The following is a 12,361-nucleotide window of genomic DNA, read 5'->3' as shown; positions in this document are numbered from 1 at the left end:
TATTATAATTGGTCAGCATAGGTCACATGCCCAGATCATGGAGGAGCAGGATTTGTATTCTGAAAGGGATAATGGAAATATCTTTTGAACAGACAAAAATTACTACTGTAGTACATTGTAGAATCACAGTACAAAGATACCAAACCCCAAAATATAACGTTTTAGAACTACAATAGGTTGTATATGTATTTCAGGTGTAGGATTTAATCATGTTATTAATGTTTAAATAATTAGAAATAACAGTTTAAGAGGCAGGAATTTACTTTATAATTAGATAAAACTAGAAGATAAAAGTTACATAATTCGGTTTGTCTAATAATCATGGAGTTTTATTGCATAAGGGGGCCTTAAAATTAATGTAGTCCAAGGCTGGGCATAGTGGCTCACGCCTGTAATCCCAGCACTTTGGGAGGCTGAGGCAGGTGTATTACCTGAGGTCAGGAGTTGAAGACCAGCCTGACCAACATAGTGAAACTCCATCTCTACTAAATATAAAAATTAGCTGGGAGTGGTGATGTGTACCTGTAATCCCAGCTACTTGGGAGGCTGAGGCAGGAGAATTGCTTGAACCCGGGAGGCAGAGGTTGCAGCGAGCTCAGATTGCGCCATTGCACTCCAGCCTAGGCAACAAGAACGAAACTCTGTCTCAAAAAAAAAAAAAAAGTAATGTAGTCCAAACACATTTATTTAACACACAGAAATATGTTGGAACTTATCAAATATATGCCACTAATTTCGTTTAATATAGACTTGCAAGTGAATGAAAGTTTTGTCAGTTCTTAGAAATTTTGCTAACTCAACATATTGGGATTGCTTAACCCTTATTCATCATAATGTCCTACTTGTCAACCTACTCATTTATTCTCTATGAAGAACTCAACAAATATACAGTTATTATAAATTCCTTTCTGTTGGTTAGGTAATAACTGTATATTAGGAATTACCTTTAAGCTCACTGCTTGATTCCTTTTGAATTCTGGACATTTATATCATGTTTCTTTTTTCTTTTCTTTTCCTTTTTTTTTTCGAGACATGGTCTTGCTCTGTCACCTAGGCTAGAATGCAGTGATGCAATCATAGCTCACTGTAGCTTCAACCTCCCAGGCTCAAGCGATCTTCCCACCTGAGCTTCCCAAGTAGCTGGGACCACAGGCATATGCCAGTACACCCCACTGATTTTTAAAAATTTTTAGTGGAGACAGAATCTTACTATGTTGTTCAGGCTGGTCTTGAACTCTTGGACTGAAGCAATCCTTCTGTCTCAGCCTCCTGAAGTGCTGGGATTACAGGTGTGAGCCACTGTGCCTGGCTCATGTTAATTTTCTTGTCTGTGGTGTAGTGCAGTGGTTTGTGACCTGCTCTTTACTAGCAGTGAGACTTTTTTTTTTTATGTTTTATATTTTTTGGAGTCGGAGTCTCACTCCGTCGCCCAGGCTGGAGTGCAGTGGCATGGTTTTGGCTCACTGAACCTCTGCCTCCTCGGTTCAAGCTATTCTCCTGCCTCAGCCTCCCGAGTAGCTGGGACTACAGGTGCCCACCATCACACCTGGCTAATTTTTGTATTTTTAGTAGAGACGCGGCTTCACCATATTAGCCAGGTTGGTCTCGAAATCCTGACCTCATGATCCGCCCACCTCGGCCTCCCAAAGTGCTGGGATTACAGGTGTGAGCCACCGCCCCCGGCCTAGCAGTGAGACTTTTAAACCTCAGTGCCCTCATCTGTAAAGTGGGGATAATAATAGTAACTGCCTCATGGGGCTGTTGTGAGATTTACATGAGATAGTCTACATTTATTAATAAATATTGTTTTCAAAAATGATACATTTCTCATGAATAAGTAGCCACTAATGTAGTTTCATTATAAATTTAATTTTACTGGCCTTAAGATATACGAAGTCATGTAGAAAATACTTACAGCTAGATGGTAGGAGGTAATAGGGAAGCCAAGAACGGTGATGACATGGGCTTTCATAGAGTCACTAAACCCAGAATTAGGTGGCTGTTTCAGGACCCCAAAAAGAGTCATAGAACTAGGACTTTTAAACAGTCCTAGAACAAACTAACTAGTGTGGGGTGGAGTGGAAGGGATAAATATTATTTCCCTGGTTGAGTTGCTATGGGTGACTAATTGAAGCTTTTTCATATGTTTTTGTTTGTTTGTTTTTTTCTTTTTTGAGACAGAGGTTCACACTTGTTGCCCAGGCTGGAGTGCAGTGGTGCAATCTCAGCTCACTGCAGTCTCTGCCTCCCAAGTTCAAGCGATTCTACTGCCTCAGCCTCCCGAGTAGCTGGGATTGATGGGGCCCACCACCACACCCAGCTAATTTTTTTTTTTTTTTTTTTTTGAGATGGAGTTTCGCTCTTGTTGCCCAGGCTGGAGTGCAGTGGCATGATCTCGGCTCACTGCAACCTCCGCCTCCCGGGTTCAAGCAATTCTCTTGCCTCATCCTCCCTAATAGCTGGGATTACAGGCACCCACCACCATGCCTGGCTAATTTTTGTATTTTTAGTAGAGATGGGATTTCACCATGTTGGCCAGGCTAATCTCAAACTCCTGACCTCAGGTAATCCTCCCACCTTGGGCTCACAAAGTGCTGTGATTATAGGTGTGAGCCACTTTGCCTGGCCTCTTTTTTATGTTTTTGATCAGTTTATGGGCACCTGAGCAAATGAGTCTAGTGACTCACTGCAATAACAAAACTTGTGCTTCCTAGAAAAATAACATAGACAAAATTTTGCTTGTGATTGTGTGGAATTTATGGACTTAAAGGATTTTGTTTTGTAAAGTCTATTTTAACCTTCAATTGTTTTATACTATTGATTTCTGTTAACATTTTATTTCTCCTCTTTTGTAAGGACCCCCTCTGGTGGATGAGTTCCACCCTAAACTAGCTTTAGTTCTGTGGGATAGAGATCTTTAAAAGAAAACAAAAGATCCAATTCTTTTAAAAATTTGTATACCTAGCTGGATGTGGTGGCTCACGCCTGTAATCCCAGCACTTTCGGAGGCCGAGGCGACTGAACTCTAACTACTCCATTGAGAACGCCTGCAGAAAAAGGCAAGGATCGAGGTAGAGAGACCACTGCATGACTGTTGCAATAATCCAGGGTAATTTAAGAAGAAAAGAGGCCGAGTGCAGTGGCTCACACCTGTAATCCCAGGACTTTGGGAGGCCAAGGTGGGTGGATCACCTGGAACACCTGAGGTCAGGGGTTCGAGACCAGCCTGGACAACGTGGTGAAACCCTGTCTCTACTAAAAATACAAAAATTAGCTGGGTGTGGTGGTGGGCGCCTGTAATCCCAGCTACTTGGGAGGCTGAGGCAGGAGAATTCCTTGAACCTGGGAGGCGGAGGTTGCCATGAGCCGAGATTGCATCATTGCACTCCAGCCTGGACGACAAGAGCAAGATTCCGTCTCAAAAAAAAAAAATTGTATACATAAGTTAACCTATTTCTCTGATGCTGCAAAATGACACCGATTTTATTTTTAGTCAGTTATCTATTGAAAGATAGATTGAAAGATCTGTTGAAAGGTTGTAACCTGTCAGTTTGTGTTTTCAGTTCTTTTATATAAGTCAAACTGAGAGCATTACAAATTTTTTTCTAACTCGTTACGATAATGTTATATTACTTATTATATGTACTGACACTTTTTGTCATTGCCTTTTTGTTTGTTTTGCTTTTTTTGAGACAGAGTCTCATTCTGTTGCCCAGTCTGGAGTGCAGTGGCATGATCTCAGGCTCAGTGCAACCTCCACCTCCCGGGTTCAAGCAATTCTCATGCCTCAGCCTCCCAAGCAGCTGGGCTTACAGGCGTGCATCACCATACCTGGCTAATTTTTGTATTTTTAGTAGAGACATAGTTTCACCATGTTGGCTAGGCTGGTCTCGAACTCTTGGCCTGAAGCAGTCCACCTGCCTCAGCCTCCCAAAGTGCTGGGATTACAGGCGTGAACCACTGCACCTGGCCTGTCGTTGTTTTTTTTTTTTTTTTTTTTTTTTTTTTAGTGTAGTAATGGCTGGTTCCTCTGGTATTTGAGTCACTGTAAGAGGATGCTTTGAATATTAAGGCACCTGTGGTCTGAAGGGATCATGAATAAACAGGTGTTTTCTAATTTTGGATATCTTTTTATATTCCATTGACATTGCCCTTGTAACCCTAACCACTCTCAGGTGCTAAAAGAGAGTAAAATCCATATTTTCAATGTTTTCTGTTTTACAGTCATTTTGGTAATTTTACTTTATGCTATTTATAATTCATAAAAGTTCAGCAGGTTTCCATTTATATATATACATATAGTGACTATTTTCTTCCAGTCTGGCTTGTTCTTTTTTTTTTTTTCTGGTGTTTTTGAAGAGCAAAAGTTAATTTTGATGAAGTGCAGTTTACCAAATTTTGGTTTTTTATGTGTTATGCTTTTGTGTCAAATACAAGAAACATTTGTCTAATCCAAGGTCACAAAGATTTTTAAAAATTTTTCTATTTCCTTTAGTTGAAGTTTTGTAGTTTAGAAGGACACAGGTGATAACCTGAAAAGAGTTCCCAATGGCCAAAGCTGGAATTACTTGAGCAAGTAATAAGTAATGAATATATTAGATCATAACACAAAGAATAAAATAAATAGCCATTAATCCATACAGATAAAAATAAATGTTTGAGTAAAGAATTTAAAATTTATTTCAAATGTTAATACAAAAGGTGACCAAAAGATTTGGACACTTCCTAAAAATATATATATTTATGAATGTCAAGTAAGCACATGAAAATATACCCCATTAGTAATTAGGGAAATACAGATTAAAACCACAAGAAAAATAGCAGTAGACACTTATTAGAGTGATAAAAATTTAAAAGGCTGACTATACCAGCCAGGCATGCTGGCTCACACCTGTAATCCCAGCACTTTAGGAGGCCAAGATGTGTGGATTCCTTGAGCCCAGGAATTCAAGACCAGCCTGGGCAACATGATGAAACTCTGTATCTACAAAAAAATACAAAAATTAGGCATGGTGTTGTGCACCTGTAGTCTTAGCTACTTGGGAGGCTGAGAGGGGAGTATGGCTTGAGCCCAGGAGGCAGAGAGGTTGCTGTGAGCTGAGATTGTACCACAGCACTCCAGCCTGGGTGACAGGGCGAGACTCCATCTGGGAAAAAGAAAAAAAGACTGAGTATACCAAATGCTATCAAGGATGTGGAAGAACTGAAACTCACAAAGACTGCTGGTGAAAATACAAAATGGTGCAACCACTCTGGAAAATACCTTGGCAGCTTCTTAGAAATTTAAGCATACACTTACCATATGATCCAGTTGTTCTACCCCTAGGCATTTACCCAAGAGAAAAGGAAATATATGTGCAAAGACTTGCATATGAATGTTCATGGCAGTTTTATTTGTAGTAGCTCCAAACTGTAAACAACCCAAATGTCCATTAACAGATGAACGGATAAACAAATTGTAGTATTTCCATGCAGTGAAATACTACTCAACAATAAAAATTAATAAACTACTGATACATGCAATTACATGATTGAATCTCAAAGTAATTTTGCTGAGTAAAAGAAGCCAGACCAAAATAAGAATACATATTATATGATTCTTTTTTTTTTTTTTTGTGACAGAGTCTCGCTCTGTCACCCAGGCTGGAGTGCAGTGGCGCGATCTTGGCTCACTGCAACCTCCACCTCCCAGGTTCAAGTGATTCTCCTGCTTCAGCCTCCCAAGCAGCTGGAACTACAGGCACGCACCACTATGCCCAGTTAGTTTTTGTATTTTTAGTGGAGACAGGGTTTCACCATAGGCCAGGGTGGTCTCAAACTCCTGACCTCGTGATCCACCCGCCTCGGCCTCCCAAAGTGCTGGGATTACAGGTGGAGCCACCGTGCCCAGCCCATACTATATGATTCTATTTATATAACTTTCTAGAAAATGTACACTAATTTATAGTGACAGAAAGCAGATCAGTGATTGCCTTGGGAAGGGTGGAATGGGTTACAAAGGAGCATGAGGTGATAATTATATATGTTATCTTGTGGTGGTAGACTCACAAATGTCAAAATTCATTAAACTGTACAATTTAAGTAGATGTAGTTTATCATGTGTTAATTATACCTCAGAAAATCTGTTTAAAAAGGAGTTGGGAAGAATCATTTTAAGGGTTTTGGCATGAGTAACTGAAAGGATATGGTTGCAACTAACATGGAGAATGCTTATAGACATAAGTACTATAATTGAAAGTAGAAACAAGGGTTTTATCAGGATCATGGAAGATGAAAACATGACTCAACCTTATGAGTATGGGGACACTGTCAAAATGTGGATGTAAGAGGAGATTATATTTCAGTACTAAGATTCTGTGGAGAACTAGATAAAATTTTGGAATGTTTCACAGTGACTGAAATCTGTGATTAAAAACCTGTTTCTTTGATTTAAGACTATAGTTTCTAAATTTTCCTCATAGTTTTCAAGCCTTGGGTACTGTATTCGTCCATTCTAGTGTCGCTAAAAAGAAATAACCTGAGGCTAGGTCATTTATAAAGAAAAGATATTTAACTTGGCGCATGGTTCTGCAGGCTTTATAGGAAGCACGGTGCTGGCATGTGCTTCTGGTGAGACCTTAGGAAACTTAAAATCATAGTGGAAGGCAACAGAGAGCCAGCATGTCACATGGCAATAGTGGGAACATGAGACAGATGGGGGAGGTCCCAGACACTCTTAAACAACCAGATCTTGTGTGAAATAACTTAGCGAGAACTCACTTATTACCAAGGGGATGATGCTAAGCCATTCATGAAAGATCCTCCTGCATGATCCAGTCATCTCCCATTAGGCGCCACCTCCCACGTGGGAATCGTATTTCCACATGCGATTTGGAGGGTACAGACATCCAAACCGTATCAGGTACATACAAGAATTATTTTTGGACATTTTTTTCTTTGCATTTTTCTTTTTTTATGTACAGAAATTGATTTCTTTTCTTTTCTTTCTTTCTTTTTGTTTTTTTTTTTTGAGACAGAGTCTTGCCCTGTCACCCAAGCTGGAGTGTAGTGACATGATCGTGGCTCACTGCAACCTCCACCTCCTGGGTTCAAGTGATTGTCCTGCCTCAGCCTCCCAAGTAGCTGGGATTACAGGGGTCCTCCACCATGCCCAACTAATTTTTGTATTTTTAGTAGAGATGGGTTTTCACCATGTTGGCCAGGCTGGCGTTGGACTCCTGACCTCAGGTGATCTGCCTGCCTTGGCCTTTCACACTGCTGGGATTACAGGCATGAGCCACCATGCCCAGCCAAGAAATTGATTTCATTGGTCCAGGGTGGGTACCACTATATTTTAAAACTCCTCAGCTGATTGTAACTTGCAGCCATTGTTGAGAACCTATAGAATCACACTACATGAATGCTTGTTATAAATGGAGAATCTCAAATCCTATCCCAGTCCTACTGAATCAGAATCTGTATTTTAATAAGATCCCAAGATGCTCTGGGCTTTGTATGCACAGTATAATTGGAGAAGCACTGTCTAGACTAATTAAATATCTACCAGTGGCCACAGAGTCTACTAGGACTGTATTTCTCAAAATGTGATTCCAGGACCAGTGGCATCACCTGGGAATTTGTTAAAAATGCAAATATTTGAGCTCCACCCTAGACCTTCTGAATAGAACACTGTGGGAGTGGAGCCCAGTAGTCTGTGGTTTAACAAGTTCTCCAGGTGATTCTCATACATAATATAGTTTAGAAGCATTGCGCCAGGAGTCTCTCATGAGGTTTGAAACCACTGAATTGAGGAAATTGATTCAGCAAGTCCTTTTTTAAAACACATACTCCTGAAGTGAAGTGTCATTGATGTCTGCAACTTTCAAATGGTTTAGCAAAAGAAAAAAATTGTATAAGGCTATGTGGAGAGAGAGAGAAAGCAAATGCTGTATTTGTTATCATTTACCTTTTATAAATGATACAACCTAGGTTCAGAAAGAGCATCTAGTTCAAAAAGAGTATCCAAATTAGAATTTGAGCCTCTATACCCTGTGCATATCACCACAAACTGGAGTGTGATTCTCTTTTTTGTGTTAGCTTGCCTGGCCTATCATCCCAGGCATCTGGGAATGTGACTGTGTTGCATTCCACAGGCCCAGAAGCAAGCTTGAAAATGTAGTCATTGATTTCCATTGTTATGAGTCACAACTCTTTCCTTGCTCATGCACACATGCACACACCCCTTCATTATCATCATTCCTTTTATTAAACTTTTAGTGTATGTCTGAGAGTGTTTGTGTTTAGCTCTGATTAGAAGCAGAAATATGCTTGATTTGAATAGCCCAGACTTACTATTTGAGTTTTGAGGGCAGTTTTTAACTAATGTTAAAAACTTGTCCTGTTGATGGCCTGAGATTTAGGATTGATTCCGAAGCAACAGGGATTACTAATTAAATATTTCACATATTTTATACTCTTCCTCAGTCGACAAAACATTTGTGGTGATCAAAGATTACCATTCAGTAAGTTGCTTTTCTTCGTGTAACATCTTTTCAAAGTTTTAATCCAAATTAGGTTTGAATGGATTCTTTAGGTTGATGGCTTTTCTTATAGCATTTACTTATTCCTACCTGATGATTAAAGCATCATATTTAAGAATTGTTTTGCTTTGAATCATTGACCTCTTAGAGTTGTTCTTCTGTTCTATGAGTTTAATTGAACTCATAGTGGTGTTTTAAAATAATGTGTAAAAGAGCATCAGGAGACAGAGCCAAAATGGTTTTATTTGCTTTTATACAAACTAAATTGCCCTTGTGACCCAACATAAAATTTAAGTGCTAAGAGCAGTTATTTATTTTGACAAAAGAATTAATTGAGTCTAAAACAGTTAAAATTCCAGTTGTAGCAAGCTATTCATTAAGACTCTCACTCTGGCTTTAGTACTGTCAAAAAAAATAACTTGTCTTATGATTAAATAGCAGAATGATGGGCAGTGGACTGCATTTGAAGGAGATGCTGAATAAACTTTCCACTTGTGAAACAGTTCAGAAGTGACATGCTACAAGGGGGGTCAGAATGTGCATTGATATCCAGCTGAGTTGTCAACTGGCACTGAGCCAGGCACGCAAAGCCTTGCCATGTGAAGCAGCATGTGGAGCATATGCCATTTGTAAAAGAAAATCTTGTTCATGCGTGATTTAATGGTTTCTTTAAAAAGGTATTATTTAGTTTTATTATGCCAGAAATCATTATTTCTATCTTTAATAGAAAAGTTTGTGTGGATGGTACTCAATTTAAAATTTTTAATATATATTTTTTGATTTGAAGTGATTTGGCATCTTTCAAAATGTTTTTTTTTGGACATTTTTCTATTTCAAATGGATTTTAAGAGGATGTTTAGAAAACATAAGAGAAATCAAGATATGTTTACTATAGGAAAAGAGTTTTGTGAGAACAAAAAGGAGAATTTTGTTTAAAGGGACTGATTTTATAGAGTTAAGGGATGTCTTTACTATTTTCACATGTATGAAGTCATCCAAAGATTTTACAAATCTTTTTTTCTGTATGTACCATATTTGCTAAGATGATGATGTAAAAGTCCTTCTAGATAATATATATTTAGTATTTGTAAACAAGGCAATTTTGGCATTAGTGTTTTGTTTTTATGGTACTTTTTTCTACTCTCTAGAGTAAGCGTGTGGCCTGAGCATTAGAGATTCTGTAAATAGTTAATGGGTAGAAATTATGTGGATGTGTAGCTGTAGGAGAATTTTTGACTAACCACATGCCTGATTGCCTTTTTTTGGTAAACCCTTTCTCGTCTCAACAGACGATTATATTTTCTCAAGCTTTATTAGTACTTGGAAAAGCCAATAATATATAATAAGCTGTTGGTAATTTTGGTAGAGATTTGTTATTCGTAATTTTTATACTAAGTGAAAAGTTGCTAATTTGCACATCTCAATTTCTTTACGCTTATTGATTTTTCAGCCTGCCTTCATCTCATTGTAAATTGTTACGATAGGCCTCTAAGGGATTCTAAGAACAAGCTCAGTACCCTTTTATTAAATGATTTCTCAGCTTCCAGATTTGCAGAATGGGTTTGAATAAAGTCCTTAAATTTTTAATTGGGTCATTTTCTGACTCTTTAAGGCTTTTTTGGATAGAAGTGATAAACATTTTTTTTAGTTCTTGTTCATATTTAGAAGAATGTACTAGTAAGGAACATACTAATAATTGATTAGGACCTTGTTTATCAACTCACTTCTATGACTGTTTTATTCTGCTTATTAGTAAATGTTAATTTATTTTATTTGAATGGAAACTAGAACCACACAGAAATAAATCTTAGATTTAGGGGGAGGGAGAGGGACATTAAGACAATATTTTTAGATCCCCCTATTTGTAGAGAAATCTTTCTTGTTAATCAATCAGTGGCTTTCTTTTTTAATGGAATGATCAATAATAATGCTGATCATGAATTTGTACATAGTTAAGCTTCACATCTCAGAAGAACCAGTAACAAAATCCTCTATCATCTACTCTCTATTTCAAGCTCTAGTTTAAAATTTCTTCATATAGCAAGTTATACCAGTTACCATTAATAAATTAAAAATTATTTCACAAAAAAAGCTAGACTTTCATGAATTTATATATAAAAAGGACTAAATGACAGCTTAGTGGGAGATAATTTTTTAGTCTCATATTTAGCTTTTGGGATATTTCATTAGGAGAGTAATTCATGTGTTGCTACTTTCTCTACTGCCAAATAATTTGATATTTCACATATATGAAGTATGCCATATTTTATGGCAATTAAGGCTAGTCTGAGCAGTCAGTCATTTCAGGGCTATTTTAATTGTTTTCTAATGATTTCCACTTTATCATCCTCCTCTTCTACAATCTATCTCTCATAGCAGTGCTAAATTAGTTGTCCTTGAAGATCGCTTTGTGGGTGGATGTGTATGATCTTACATGAAAACTCTTCCTATTTCCTGTAAGCTGTAGTTCACATTCTTTGACCAGCTATACAGTTAGAGAGATCTGGATTATAATCCCAAGGTCACCACTTAACTAGTCTGTAATTAGTTCATTTATTCATTCAATAAATATTTACTTATTTACCCAACTTATTATTTACCTGGCATTTTTTAAGTATTGAAGATACAGTGATGAACAGGACAGATGAGGTCCCAAGCTTATGTTCTAGTAGTATTTACTATCTTGGTAGCCCTCTTCTTCCCATGAACACCACTGAGGATTCAGCAACCACCTTTACCATGCTTGTTTCCTCTCATTAACAGTACTGCCAGCTTCTTGAAAGCAGAAACTGCATATTCTTGTGTCTCTAGTTTTGTGGCATCATATGTAATTGGTTTTCAGTAAATTATTGTGATCATAATGGGCTAGTCTTGTTATTTTTCACTGTTAGAATTATTTGACTTTTAAAATTTATTGCTGATATTTGAATTAACTATTAGGTAACAACTAGAACCACTTCAGAACAATTAAAAAGATGCGTTGTCAATTAAAAGTAGAATAAAAAATTTAAAATGTAAAAAAAAAGTTTTAAAATTTACCTGATAGTTTTTTTCTACTAGAAGTTTTTCAATTTTTTTTTCCAGGCCTCATTGAATTTGAAGAATGTGACACTGCTAGTGCAGTTGAAGGTAAGTTGATTAGTTATAATATGTTAATGCACATGGCAGCTAGCTAGTATCTTCTGTTCATTGAACAAATAAGGAGGGACTGCTATCCCTAGGTGTCAGCATACCTATGGAATGGAATGCTGTAAAAATCTGAAATTAGTTTGAAGGCCTGCAGATGCTACTTGCTGCTTAATAAATAACAGATTTTCCCAAAATAATATTAGTGTGTTAGATTATATATTTTTAAAGATTGAGTATAACATGCATTTGTTTTTAAATATACATTGAAATAGTTTTCTTCATTGACATCCATGTTTAAGCCTTGTAATGTCAGGAATATGAAACTCATCTCTGTAATGTGTAGTGCTAATTGTACAGTGGGTAACATCTCATTAATTTATGTTAATATTACCATCATTTGGCTGGGCACAGTGGCTTATGCTTGTAATCTCAGCACTTTGGGAGGCTGAGGCAGGAGGATTACTTGAGTCCAGGAGTTCGAGACCAGCCTGGGAAACATGCTGAGACCCCATCTCTACAAAAAAACTTTTAAAATTAGCAGGTGTGGTGGTGTGCACCTGTAGTCCCAGCTACTGGGAAGGCTGAGGTAGAAGGATTGCTGGAGCCTGGGAGGAGGAGTCTGTGGTGAGCTGTGATTGTACCACTGCACTCCAGCCTGGGCAACAGAGTGAGTCCTCTCTCAAAAACAACAACAAAAACCCTTCTTGAATTTC

At 37.8% G+C, this 12,361-nt stretch overlaps 1 protein-coding gene across 1 annotated transcript in view; it reads left to right on the top strand.

Annotated features, from left to right (window-relative positions):
• Positions 1–12,361, top strand: part of FCHO2 (FCH and mu domain containing endocytic adaptor 2) — a 134,284-nt gene that overhangs the window by 67,198 nt on the left and 54,725 nt on the right. Inside the window, exon 9 of the mRNA XM_055367023.2 lies at positions 11,604–11,648. Coding sequence (XP_055222998.1) covers positions 11,604–11,648 — 45 coding nt within the window. The remainder of the gene's footprint in view (positions 1–11,603; positions 11,649–12,361) is intronic.

This window comes from Gorilla gorilla, chromosome 19 (assembly GCF_029281585.2).
Source record: "Gorilla gorilla gorilla isolate KB3781 chromosome 19, NHGRI_mGorGor1-v2.1_pri, whole genome shotgun sequence".
Taxonomy (NCBI): domain Eukaryota; kingdom Metazoa; phylum Chordata; class Mammalia; order Primates; family Hominidae; genus Gorilla; species Gorilla gorilla.
Note: the sequence above shows the minus strand (reverse complement) of the source record. Positions and strands in the feature narration are given on the sequence as shown.